The sequence below is a fragment of the Dicentrarchus labrax genome, unplaced genomic scaffold (assembly GCF_905237075.1).
Source record: "Dicentrarchus labrax unplaced genomic scaffold, dlabrax2021, whole genome shotgun sequence".
Lineage (NCBI taxonomy): Eukaryota > Metazoa > Chordata > Actinopteri > Moronidae > Dicentrarchus > Dicentrarchus labrax.
In genome coordinates this window covers 19,758,514-19,772,549 of record NW_026136704.1, presented here as the reverse complement: position 1 = coordinate 19,772,549, position 14,036 = coordinate 19,758,514, and the positions used below count along the sequence as shown (strand labels likewise).

The 14,036-nt window shown below is 40.0% G+C and overlaps 2 protein-coding genes across 4 annotated transcripts in view; both read left to right on the top strand.

The window, feature by feature from the left end:
* rsrc1 (arginine/serine-rich coiled-coil 1) overlaps positions 1-3,690 on the top strand; it is a 112,444-nt gene extending 108,754 nt beyond the window's left edge. For both annotated transcript variants that reach the window (XM_051399178.1, XM_051399180.1), the window contains exons 9-10: positions 1,072-1,179; positions 3,227-3,690. In XM_051399178.1, coding sequence (XP_051255138.1) covers positions 1,072-1,179; positions 3,227-3,319 — 201 coding nt within the window. In that variant the 3' untranslated portion in view covers positions 3,320-3,690. The remainder of the gene's footprint in view (positions 1-1,071; positions 1,180-3,226) is intronic.
* A 1,099-nt stretch (positions 3,691-4,789) lies between these two features.
* mlf1 (myeloid leukemia factor 1) lies at positions 4,790-13,666 on the top strand. Of its 2 annotated transcripts, XM_051399183.1 has the most exons (8): positions 4,790-4,958; positions 6,139-6,298; positions 9,735-9,779; positions 11,088-11,171; positions 11,291-11,422; positions 11,880-12,039; positions 12,141-12,279; positions 12,474-13,666. In XM_051399183.1, the coding sequence occupies exons 1-8, from the start codon at positions 4,912-4,914 to the stop codon at positions 12,538-12,540; spliced, it is 834 nt and encodes a 277-aa protein (XP_051255143.1). In that variant the 5' UTR covers positions 4,790-4,911; the 3' UTR covers positions 12,541-13,666. The 2 variants fall into 2 exon arrangements, with proteins under 2 accessions (XP_051255143.1, XP_051255144.1); XM_051399184.1 differs by lacking the exon at positions 9,735-9,779.
* The last annotated feature ends 370 nt before the right edge of the window (positions 13,667-14,036 follow it).

Below are 14,036 nucleotides of genomic sequence, written 5' to 3'. Positions count from 1 at the left end.
GGGACAAGAAGTTCTTAAATGTAAAGAAAGGGAGGAAGATACATTTGATTCGGCTTCATAACAAAATGCGTCAACACAACTGACTAAGCTAATGTGTCATAAATCCTTTGACGTGTTTGAATATTTACATGAGCCCGCTCATGCTGCAATTTAGTGCAAATATACTCACTTACAGAAAATCTAAGGATATAATATGAGGGGAGAAACATCCACATACACAGATGGATGAGACATTAAAACTGGATCCAGGATACAAGTTGATTACTGTCCATACACTGAGCCAGACTTTCACTGCCATCTGCTGGACAAATGGTGCATTGCATGTTACGATTCTTTTCTGTGTCCCAATTCTGCACTGCATACTCACTGTACATAATGTGTAATACGCACCAATCTTTATACCAACAGGAAATGATGAAAGACATGCACTAAAAGACCTCCTTTGAATTGCAATTTGGGAAACTAAATTTAATCTTTTTGTGCTTCAAGATCTTATATATTTGCATTTTTTTCAGATGTTTTGCAGCCACATTAATGCCTCCATTTCCTTTTGCATTGTATCTATATGTTAATATTGCTTCGGCTAACATATTCTTTTACTTTACTGAAAAATGTCAAGTCAAATTTTATTTTTATAGCCCAAAATCACAATTTTCTGTACAGCATTCAAAACCCTTAGACCCTTGATTTGGGTAAGGAAAAACTCCCCCAAAACATGTAAGAAACCTTAGGAAGAGCCACAGAAGTGCAGGAGGGATCCCTCACCCAGGACTGACAGACATGCAATAGATGCTGAGTGTATAGAACATATGTATATGCAAATTATGATGACACAGTTTCTGATATATGAAGATTATAAAACATATGTGGATCCAGGAGGATGTTGAAACAGCTTCAGATCTCACCAAGTGAGATATCATTGCTTTCACAATTTATTAGTTGAATTATATTTAATCATTCTGTATTAGTATGCCTTTTGGTGCTCTAAAGTCTTTGTAAATCTGAATAAACTATTGTTTTAGTTTGATTGTGACACATATATGCATGTTTTGTGTATTTCTGTGACTACAGGCCGAGCCAGTTGAGGTGAAGCAGGAGTCTGATAGGGCAGATTTTCAGGATGTCACTCTTCCCATCTCCATAGTCTACAACGACAACGACACGCTCGCCCATCCCAGCGTAAGTTCACATACAAGACAAACCCTGCTTCAACATCACATCAAGCTGTCGTGCACTTTAACACCCAACAAAGTAACTTTCAATCCTCTGGCAGAGATAAGGTTGATATGCTTCTTGTCATTTTATCTTGTGGTACCATCTTGTTTTATGAGTGTGGTGCCCATTGATTGGTGGGCAAACTTTGTAAACTTTTTCTTTAAAAAAATACTGCAGCTGCTATCAGCACCACCACTATTTACACCATTCCTGCATATTCTGACACTGTGCTTCGTATAGTATAGGACACTGCGGTATAGTAGATTATAGCCTCCTAACATCACCTCCTCCCCTGCCTGCAGACCAATGATGAAAAACGAGAAGGAAACTTTAAACTCCAATAATGCTCCCTGGGGCTTCCCAGTCATCTATCTCCACTGGGGAAACTAAGTTATGCCCTGACGTATGCAGATAACCCCCTCAAATACACACACACCGCCCGCCAGCTCAAATGCACACACATACACACCCTCAGACAGGCTGATGTATGGTAGCAATATGCCCCAGGCGGGCCCCGGCCTCAGCTTCAGCTACAGCTCCACTTCCAATTAGAACAGATGAGTCCCATTAGCCCAGCCCAGATACTGTCATCCCACACACACAGCCTCATTAGCACCATGACACCAGCGCAGGGTCGACAGACAAGAACTCACTGGTGTTGAATCTAACACACAGATAACATGCAGTGCAGCTGTAAGCAGCGTAGGTTTAGGAATGAAGGATTGACGTGGCCGCGGTCGCTCTACAATCTGCATAATAATAGACACATATCATCGAAGAGATGTACAGTATGTACACATATCCAGCATGTCAACATCAACTTTCACACAAACACACACACTGAATATAGAAATGATTTTCCAATTCTCCCTGTGCCTCAGTGCCTTGCTTCTCAGTCTCATAGTCATTATGTTACTTCCTAATAAACAGATGCCTCCATTCATCAGACACTTGCAGCAGCAGTTTTATAGCCCTCTTACAATCAATATCATTGCTGCTGGTGATGTACTGCGACAAATACAAGTCACATTTGTAGGCCTTTTTCTGTCACTGGGGCTAATACACTGCTAGGCCCATAGAACTGGATGAGATTAAGATAAATAAAGACAGGGAGAGACTAGTAAGGCATGTAAGATACCCCAGAATCATCAGTGTGACTCAGAAGTCCATATGGAGGTCACATGGGTGTCAATTGACAGTACTAACAACTCAACTTACTAGGAAGCATAGCTCATTCATTTCTGTCATATTCTTCCTGTGAGTTACCTGACCTGTAGTAAATTCAGACAGAGCAATTAAACTCGAAATGTGTGGAGGTGCTCAACAAATTCTGCCAGTCTTGGTGAGTTTGCTTTTTCCATGTCACAAATTTGTCTGAAGTCCTTTTCAATCTGTAGAACATATGGCGGTATCATATTGTTGGAAATATGAACTGTTGTTAACTATTGTCATTTTCCAAACAAACATGCCAAACATTTATGGTTTCAGGTTTTCACATATGTAATTTTTTTCCATTGCTATTATTAAAAAAAAGTGTATTTTATTTGTTTATTTTTGCTGGGACGGTGCACAATTAAAGTAATTGCACCAGAGTTAGCAGGTAATCTTTCCTGCAGTAAATGGAATATCTTTGGGTTCCTTGAATTGATCGTCGAGCAAAACAAGACATTTGATTATGAAATTGTTATTGGCGTTTTTTCACTGTTATATGATAAAATTATTAGTTCACTCATATCTGAGGTTTTTATTTTACACCTTCACATACCAGATATGCAGTTTTTGTTTTGTGTTTCTTGGCGCACTCATTTTCCCACTCAATCATGTCATGCCCTGTCATTTAGAATTAACTGCCCCTAGCTGTTTTTATGTTTGTCTCAGTGCAGTCAACAAAGTAAAGCAACACTGGTTCTTGAATACAGTTTGGTGGTTGCCTTTAGTCCTCTGGTCCCTGTGCTTATCTGTACTGTTGTCTTTCTGCTTACTAACGTATCCTCTCTACACTGTTCTGCAGTTGTTCATGGACAAGGAGAAGGCAGAGGAGTTGTGGCTCAACAGACTGATCTCGCTGAGACAGGAGAGGCTCATGGGAAGTCCTGTGACCTAAAAGGACACCAGAAAACTCTGAAGATCCTTCTTGTTCCCGAGAGCACCCGTTTTTATTGTTGGTCAATCCCCTCCATATTCTGTCTGTCTTGTTTTAGGACATGACAATATTTCTTACTTTACATTTCCACTAGTTTGTTTTACCTAACTTGAGCATTGAACAGTTTTTGGTCCTGATGTGCTTATTATTTTTGTTAATGTAATTCAATGAATAAATCTGCTGTTCTTTGTTTGACTTCATTGATTTTTAATGGAGGAAGATCTTACAGTCAGATTTGTTTTACCACGTAGATGACAGACGTATATTTGATACATTTTGTCTTTTGTAAAAACTCAGTAAATAAAGCTAGCTGTGATTTTTTGGAGTGAAAACTGTCTTGTGCTTTTGTGGGTGAATGATGAAGATAAACTTCTTTGTGTGATTGAATTAATAGAAACGGGATCTCTCTCTTCACCACTAGTGACACTTTTACGTTACGCTTTTCAAGTAACACAGCGGCAGTATCTTCAGTTAGGTACAGATAAACAAGTCACCCTGCCATACAGTTACTGACTAAAAGTAGCCTGACTGACACTGAGGTAACCCTATCTCTGTGGTCTGCATTAGGATTTACATAAAACTGGAATAAACGTATTCCCACCTGCCCTACACTTTACTCTCCTTGTAAATATCTCTCTGATATAACTCTGTGTTCAGTGATTTATGTTCATGTTTAGTCAATGTTGTGTCCCTGTTTAAGCAGGGTCTAAAGGCATTGTAGAGTCCATACTCAGGCCTATTTGTGGAACAGCCAGATGGTAAATCTATACTGAGTCTGGAACACAGTGTGTCACTCCCATACCCTCCAATTAGTCGGTGTTGTAATGAAATCATAAATGAGAATGTACAAAATGATTTGCTAAGGCAAACACATAAATTAAGCTTTGGTGCGTGTATGCCCTCCCTTACATGTGTCAAGTGACTGTCCCACATGTCTTCACACCCTACAAAAACCAAACACAGACTCACTTTAGAAACTAAACAGTCTAGTAGTTTAATCCCAGCGAGTTGCCTCCTGATTTATACTTCACCTCGACAACCATTGACAATTCTGCAGTTTAAAGTTTTAATTGGTGTAACTAAATGCATAGAGGTGACACCGTCTTTGTGAGGGTAGACGTCAGATAAGCACACATCACCATTTTGTGGTGACATGCAACAGCAAGATAAGAAAATGTGAGTTTTACAAGAATTTTCTAGAGTGCCGTTGCCATGGCAGCCCCCCCCCCCCACACACCCCCCCCACACCCACACACACACACACACACACACACACACACACACACACACACACACACACACACACACACACACACACAACATGACGCCCGCGGATAGAACCTGCCACATATCAGCCAATCCTAGGGCCGGATTCGGATCACGTGGCCGGTGTCAGGGTGAGTTTGGTTCTAAATCACATCACAGGCCGCCTCCTCCGTAGTACCATTACCGAGGCTGAGCGGTGGAGCTGGGACACCTGCGGCGCAACGGATTACTTCTGGAAAAATCCCCCCATTAAAGTTTTTGTTTACAACTTCAAAAAATCCGTGGAAATGTTCAACAGTAATCTCAGGGAGGTTGATGAGGATCCGTTCTTTTCGTGAGTAGCTAAACTAAACTTCTGTTAACTGTTAATTATAATTATTATAACTAGTTATAATTGTTATTATTATTGTATTTCAGAATGTTTTGGCTTGTAGGTTCTCATAATGCAGCAATTAAAATGAGCCCAAAAGCAGTTTATCACGGCAATGAAAAGCATTTGAGGGACTTCAACTTGAGGACTGTGCATAGGAAACCCAGACAAACAAACAAACAAACAAACTCTAAAGTAAAGTAAACTACAGTCGAAGAGGTAACTTAAGCTAAACCTTAACGTTAGTTCCACTTTTAATTATTTTGTATTTTTATTCAAATGAGACATTGACATATTGAGCCTAGCTTAACTCTGGCTAATTGTGACTGTCACTCTCACTGTTTAACATTTAACAACATTTGTAAGCTAAAATAATAAAATATGGCTTCCTACATACATTTTTATGTTGAGAAAAAATTTTAACGTAAATTATAAACATTATTATTTTATTTATTTTATTAAATAGTTACATTAGCCACTTCAGTTACAATTGAACGAAGCTGTTACCTAGCAACAGCTGCTGTAAGATAGAATGATTGCCGTAAAGACAATTACTGTTTTTTATGTAACTTTACTTTTTTTTTTTTTTTAAAGTAAGCTGAAAAGATAAATAAAAGGGGGAGACTGGCTGTTGCTTTATAAGTAGTAGGGCTTTATTTGGTGTCCATTCATATACTTTACATTTTGATGTTTCATTTAAGGAAAGAAATAAAAATAAGTTTTCCAGCACAGCTTAGAGAAAATAATTACTTATTGATCATTTTTGAATAACTATCTACGCTGACACTGTGTGCTAGCATTCACTTTGACTCACTGCCTGAGTGAACACCTGCTGAGTTAATGTGGCCACACTTGACCCGACTTCTAAGGCGGGTGTAAGGGTGGCTGAAATTATTTTAGGGGGGCTTCTTATTTCATGTGTTGTGTTCATTGAAGAATTTATCTGTAATGGGCTCCAAGCTGGGCTGGCATAGGTTATGTAAGTCACTATATATAGGAGTATGTGGTGTAGAGACATTATTTATTTTTTCTCTCCAGGAAACTTTATCATGGTTGGCAGCCCTCAGTATCATTGTGCAGAGTTGCTCTGAGTTGGTGAATGTTGATTTCCACTCTGTTTTTACTTTCTCTCCGTCTGCCACAGGGATCCATTCCGGGCTCACAGGGAACATATGCGGCAGATGATGCGTAGCTTCTCCGAGCCATTCGGTGGGGCCTTAATGCCCAGTATAATGGATGGGAGAAGCCGTGGTCGTGAAATGGTTGAACATCCTAGCTCATTCCCAGCGCTGAGGGAACAAAGGGTGAGAACATGCATTTCCTGAAGAACTTCTTTTGCAATTGTTGGTCTACTTGTGGACTCTAGTAATAATAGGCAATAAAGCTCTACCCGGTGTATTACATATGTGTGTACAGACACGTGACTGACCTACATACGTAGAATTTGTGTCAATTGTGGGAAGGAGGATGAAGCCCCCCGTTTAAGGAGTTTGCTTGTACAGTCGTGCCCTTATGACCCTCTCTGTCCACTGCTCATGGGCTTATAAGCACAGAATATGAATGTTTGGAGGAAGTGCTAAGTTTACTAAGGTTATAGTGAAAGCTGGCCACTGGCAGCGTAACTGGAGCACCACTCACTGAGGTATGGGGCCATGTGAGTCTCTGGTTTAGTGGAAGGGCAACCCCCTTGCCTCTCTGGACAGTTATATCTGGCCCTCAGGAGCCCTATTTATAGTGCATTGTTCCACTGACACACTGCTTTCTTGCAAATACACGCACAGACTTCTTTAATGCTCAAACCAATAGGACCTCAGAGAATTCTGCTTTGCTCTGCAGAGGTGAGCTCCTGCTAAAAATAACAGTTTATTTTGACATCATTCTAGTTGTCATCTTAACTAGAAATATAGTTTGTCTTCAAATATAACTGTCTCCCCAAATATCTTTTTTATATCTCTATATATATATCTATATATAGATATATATTATACACTTTAATACAGGATAAGGTTGTAAAAGCTGTGGCCTTTGTAGAGACCAACTGTTAAGGAACATTATTCATGCAGCATTGTCATGAAAAGGCAGGTAGATAGGCAGAGGGATAGTTTCGGCCTGCCATGTTGTGCACCCATTAACCTTTCCCAAATCAAATCAGCCCCTGTACTGCCTTTATATCCCTGCTAAGTCAAACTTAGTCCCTGTCACCTGCTTTAATCCCACTACCTCATGAGAGCCTGTATATTTATCCTTGATAATGACTTTCATCAGAAGTCTAGCTTCAATAGCCAGCAACTCGCTTTCTCTTTATTAGCATCATGCCATTAACTAGCTAATGCCAGCTGAGTTGGGGCTCTGCGTACTTGACTAATGACCTCAGTGACAGTGGGTGAAATGGAGCTACACTGCAAAATGTCTATCCAAACAAATTATTTAATCTAATATTAGGAGTAATGTACTGTTTTTATACGTGTTTCAAATGTTTTTTGACAAGATATTGTTTTCTTATTAGTATGAAATAACAGAATCTGAGTTTTTTCCTTTTTATGGAACGGGATATTATGAGGAGTTCACGAAAGATTAAATTAAATTAAATTAAAGTTGCAGCAATTAACAATTAAAATATTAATTTGTGAGGTCTGTCTATGATATAAGGATAAGGATTCTTTTAGGATTCTTCTAAGGATCTTTGCTTTTTGGAAGATGATCTCTAGACTGCTTTTGATAATTGTCACTAACAATAAACCTACTTTATGGTAAGATACATGTCATTAAGGTTAACTGAATTACAATAGGCATTCACAGTTTTTATCACAGAACTCTCTGCTCTCTAACACCCACTCCCACTCATTTATCTGAAGATAAGGGCCAGTCTTGTGGTTCTCAGCAGTGGTCAGAGGGCTGAAGCTCTGGTGCTGAGTTGTTGGCTTTGGAAAGGCATGTGTGCGGATGTCATGGACACTCTGTTTTCTCATTGTTGCTCTTTTGGTCCATCTGTTTGGCAGAACGTGTCTTGGCAGTGCTGGTGCATTAGCAGCTAGATGACAGACAGCTCACTCTCATACTGCTCTCCAATATCACAGGCACAAATGTGCACACGAAATTATGTACATAAACACACACAAACTAAGCATGCTTACAAGCACAATTACACACAGTCCCAGCATGCAAAATAAAACCCAGACACACTGACGTGCAGATACACACACACGCAAATGTGCACACATTGACCACATAATGCCAGAAAGGCATTATTCTTCTTGTATTAGTTTGCTAAGCATTAGATTCCCAATGGGAAAATAAGCCCCGTCTTACCTTCCAAGGCTGTTATGAGTTCTCACATTTCCCAGTCTCTTGCCAAAATGCACTGCCTGTTTTATATCACCTTTCAAAGCACTCAGTCATCTGAGCTCTAGTTTATAAAAGTACTGTCGAATGACAATCAAGCATCATTCTAAGTTTAAATCTTTAATTATGTGGTTTGTAATGAGCAAGACTGGTGCTAGGGCTGGGAAAAGGCCTTAACTAGCATAGGTAGAGCTGATGTTGTCTTTGTTGTAGATGTATACCCTTTAAGTCAGATTTCCCCCCTGCACTGACACTCTGCCAAAATAATGTGGGAAGAAAAGTTTGGCAATATGAAACTAAGTAGTTCATACACCTGTTATTCACTTACACCAGCAGTAAAAAAATCACAGTCACCATAATGAGATTCAGTGCCTCCTTATCTTCTCTGTGGTCTTCAAATTTAACAAAATGCCACTAACTCCCTGGTGATGCACCACTTCCTAGGAGCTATGAATTTGCAGTACAACCTCACTTTTCCTTTTGAATCATATCCACAGTACACGTACCCTATGGCGTAACTCATAGCTTCCCCGGGAGCAGGAGCAGCCTGCCTCAGAGGGCACAGTGGCAGGTTCAATATCAGATTGAGAGAGAGTTAGAAAAGAGAATGTCAATCTGCAGTTGTCCAGACAGCCTAAAATAATGTGTTAAAGACCACTGGGTCTACGTTCCTTACTTTGCACCCTCAATCTCTCCTCTGCTCAACCCCTGTCTAAATATAATGCTGGCAGATATGTAACTGGCATTTATTAGTTCATACATGCCACTCTGGGATAAAATTGGCTGTGTGGCTTCATAGATACTGGTCAGGAGCGTTGTACATCAGCTTGACATTTGAAAAGAGCTGAGGAGAGCAGCCTTGGACTCTTTGACCCCTGTTAGATCCCTGTCCTGACTGGTCCACCCAGCCCACTGCAGCCTTCCTAGAATGAAGCTCAGTTTCAGTGTTAAATCCACACTAATCTCTGGCAATGCGACCCAATTACACATGTAACACAAGTCATTCAACACCCCACTGATTATGCACAATACCCCTGCGCATCACACACATAGCGATGACTGTTGAGATGCTTATCCAGGGCCACAGGGTCATAAACACCTGAGGTTTTGGCCCAGAGAACACAGTGTCTGACTGAAGTCAGCAGGCTGCTCCCTCCTCACTGGCCTGTCACTCCTAGAGGGTTCCAGGCCTTGAAGAGTTGTGCTTAAGGGAAGAGAGCTCTGTGTAGCTGTGTAGCTGTGTCAAGGGCTTAGTGACCGATGTAAGACAACCTAACAGCTTGCTGGCAACAACCTCAACAAAACATGCAAAAAGCCCTCGGAATTTGTGTGGGTGTGTAACATGTACAAGTTCAATATGGTGCTGTTTTACTAAACTAATATTGTTTGAATCCTCAGGATATGAGCCGGTCATTGTTGCCCTTTGGCAGTATTGACAGCACGGTCAGTAGAGTCTTCTGCTGTTAAATTACACTATCATATGAGTGTCCTACTTAAATCCATACTGGCCAAGTGCATGCTCTAACTCTTTAACTGACTCTGTCTGTTACTTATTGACTTGAAGTGGTCAGTAAAGTGGTCACAGTGTTTCCTCAACATTCCCCCCAAATTAAACCATCACATTTTACATCATATTTTAAAAAGCCTGGTCGACGTACTGCACTATATAATGAGGCACCGAGTTTAAGTTATTTGCAGAATTTAGGGAACATTTTGACGATAACTAACTAACCTGTTGTTACAGCCCCTCAAAAAAGCACACAAAAAATAATTGTTGTGAAAACACTGTGACCAGTATGTGGAATGACCAGTGGGTTGCCTTCTAAGGTTTGCAAAATCTACTGTTTTGTTCTTTACTGCAACATCATCACCCTTGTTCATTTGAATCTGTTTTAATGAGGCCTGCTGATGATGCATCTCTTTCTTTCTATTTTTGTTTCCATTTTAAAAGAAGAAAATCTTTGTGGCTGCACCTTTACAGAATATCTAAGAACATATTTGGAATGCATGATGATTGATGGCATCTTACTGTGACACGCATGACTGACTTGAGTGCTGTACACAGTTTTTCCTTGCTCAAAATTAGACAAATAGAATAAAACTGAATAGGAAAAACATGTGACCAGTGCACGTTCACATGTTTTTCCTATTCAATTTTATTCTAGGAACTAGCATGGCATTTAAGTTACAATCCAGTTCCATGAGGTTCATTGGATTTATTTAATAATGACAGTGATTAAAATGTGTTTTAAATTTAAATAATACAGTCTACAAGGTGGCCAACAAATATTATTATTAAATATTTTCTATCTTTTCTGTTAAATGCCCTGCAATAAATCCAACATTTATCAAACATTTTATTCAGTGCTTTTCAAATTTTTTAAATTATTGACGACATGGTCAGGTTTTGGTCGAAGCAGCACAGAGTTGGAGCAAGTTGGCCATCTTTAAATTCTCTATACAGGATAGACCCTAAATAAAGACATAACACAACACCATGTTTATTTGCATGCTGGCCTTGGTTTGTAGTTTTGTAATGAATGTCACTACTAGGTCATATATTGTGGAGTGATAAAATGTGAATGTCCTGGTTACAGACACATTTAGCACACTGTACCCTGTGCATGTATGTTTGTACACATGATGCAGTTGTTTACGAGCTGATAACACCTAGCGACCATGTGGCATACGAGCCCAGCCATTGAAGTCCTCTGGCCTTTGGCTGTTGTTTTTCCTTTTGTGTTTGCGCAGGAGATGATGAGGAACCCTTTCGGCGTGTTCGACAATGTGATGGCCAACGTGCGAAACAGGATGGAGGAGATGCACAGAAACTTTGTGAGTTTACTCATGTAATGGTGTTGTGTTGTTGTCTTTCCTTTTGTTCTGCTGTTTTCTCACAACGCCAGGGTACATACACTGTAGTTGCTTAACAGTGTTGTGTTTGTGTGTTTCAGGAGAACATGTCCACAGATTCACAGAACACCCACTCCTTCAGCTCCTCATCAGTCATGACATTTTCAAAGGTTGGAAATGAGCCTCCCAAGGTCTTCCAGGCGAGCTCATCGACACGCTGCGCCCCTGGAGGCGTAAGTATCCCAGTACATCAGAGCACAGTTCAGTACATTGAACTTGGAGAAGTACATTTGTGTGAGGAATCAGTTATTCAGTTCTTCTTGAGTGATCGTGGTGATAACTTCCCCCTGGCCTTTCCTTATGAGAACATTATCGCAGGCAAACTCTTCTCCCAGTGGCATATGATGGCTCTGTACCATTAAGGTGTGCTAAAAATAATTTTGGTGATCCATACATGCACAATACCAGGGCCCTGGAACTGGCACTCCTAAATGGAATGTAGCCATTCATACTATTATTAGCCACACTTGTGTTTGACTAGTCAAACTGTCCAGATGTCTACTTTATGGCTGGACATTTCATGTAAATAGTAAAAGAAATAAACATATTTATTGCTATCTCTGGAATTAGTCTGCTTTTTCATGGACTAACTAATGTGTCTGATGGGTTTTATAATGTTTTATCAACCAGATCAAGGAGACCCGGCGAGCACTTAAAGACTCTGAGAGTGGTCTGGAGAAGATGGCCATTGGTCACCACATCCAAGACAGGGGACATGTTGTTGAGAAGAAATTCAACAATAAAACAGGAGAGAAAGAGTTCATCCAGGACTTTGAGAACCTGGATGAATGTACGTTAAAGTGACTCACAATATTTTGAAAAACCAAGACACAAATACAATGATAGATGTACAGTAAGTTGCCTAACATGATCCTGATCCTCCACCCTTAGCTGAAGCGCAATCTTTTGACGATGAGTGGCAGCAGGAGGTGTCCAAGTTTCAGCCATCTGTCCCCATGTCTCGCCTGGAGGAACCCAAACGCCGCAGTGTTCACCGGGCAGCCCTCACCGGCTCTGAGCAGGCCCACAGGTCAGTATTACGTGCTCAGACTCCATGTAGCGTTGAAGACAGGCCAGAATCTGCAGTTCAGGCTCAAATGACAAGTGGGAGTTGCTGATAGCACACATACAGTATGCTCTATTAGGTATATTATCATGTTATAACACTGAAGTTATTTTAGCTTTAGAACTGTGATCATTTACCTTGTTTTGTATTTTCCACAGAGACCAACCAAAGGGCAAGGGTATGGGTGAAAGCAAAGTGAAAGGCTCAAACTCCACGAAGCAGTAAAAACATCCGCTTGTGTGCTTATTAAAGTCTTTGAACCATCATATAGTACACCCTCGTGCTCTGTACACAGACACACACACTGGTTTCATCAACAAGATGGACAGAATCAGAAGGAACTGACCCAGATTTTGTATTATTTAAGATTTCACATGAAGTTTCACATGAATGCTGCCCATTTTCCAAAGAACTGAAGCACACTGAAAGATGTCTGTCCCATTACAGTGGACATTTATTCCGCTTTTTAGTGTGTAAAATTACTCCTCGCACTTGAGAAAATCATACTTGATTCTGAAAACATAAACATGGCCAGACATTTGTGGCGAGGCACTGTAACAGAATCAGGAATTGTATCTTTAAAGTCTCTGCATGTCCTGTGGTATGCTTTGGAGAATAGTTGACAGGAATGTGAATTATACTGTATATGATTTGTAGTGTGCTGGCTGTAGAACATGCAAATAATGCAGCTATAATCCCTTAACAGTATTAACTCTTATACGCTCATAGAACATTACAAAAAAGGTACAGAGGGTCCTTAATCTTTCACAAAAAACAGGAAACTAAAAGGGTCATTAGTATTTGTATGGATGTGGTGTTGAAACAGATTAAAATACACTCATACATTGTAAAAAAAAATATATTAACACGTAATTAAGGGCCATAGGCACTAGTTATCATTATACAAACATTCAGAGAGCAATAAATTTGTATGATTTTGCATCAGATGAATATAATTTGCTCTATGTAAGGTATTCTGATGATGTTATCTGTTTCTCTCATGCAAGACACAAAATGTAGTGACTCATTGACTGTGTGAAATCCACTAACGCACTTAGACAATGTCTAAATTGTCTTTTTGTAATTATATTGTCTAGTACCCAATGCTCTAGATATGTGTATTTTATCTGCTGTAATCTTTGTAAAAAGAAAAAATGCTCTTCCCTTTTTCTATGTTACTTTGGTTTATTTTGTTTTTCATCTGAAGAACTCCGTGCTGCATGGCACGCTATCTTGACGTCTGGATTATTCTCAATAATTCTAGCTTTGTTCTTGTATATTTTTTCAAGCTTTAAAACTAAGTTCTGTGTCAGCACAGACTATTGTCTGGAAATAAAAATGTGAAGATTAATCTGGTGTTTTGTGTCAGACTTTGTTTGCATGTGACTGTAGGCTTTCAGAGAGTCTGTGGGTGTGAGCGTGTATTGTGATGAACCTCTCGTTGTGCCCGTTTAGTGAGTGTAGTGACCCAGGGTAGTATTTTTGGATCCAAGCACTTGTCAGTAGCTCAGATTGGTCTGAGATGTAACACAGCTGCAAGCACACCAGGCTCCCCTCTCACGTGCTTGTGTATCAGACTTCATTAATCCCATAGCTTCAACACAGATACGAAGGAATCAAGGAGCCCCTGACCAATATATAGCTCAACAAGGATCCAAGTGTAAGCTGAGTCCTTCCTCAGTCCAGGAATACAAGGCGCTCTGCTTGGTATGTTTATATAA

Bases quoted from the DNA above. Each gene is read 5' to 3' on its own strand.
- mlf1 (XM_051399183.1), top strand. From the start codon at position 4,912: ATGTTCAACAGTAATCTCAGGGAGGTTGATGAGGATCCGTTCTTTTC. The intron at 11,172-11,290 runs GTGAGTTTACTC...TGTGTGTTTCAG, and splicing joins AGGAGATGCACAGAAACTTT to GAGAACATGTCCACAGATTC. The intron at 12,040-12,140 runs GTACGTTAAAGT...CTCCACCCTTAG, and splicing joins CTTTGAGAACCTGGATGAAT to CTGAAGCGCAATCTTTTGAC.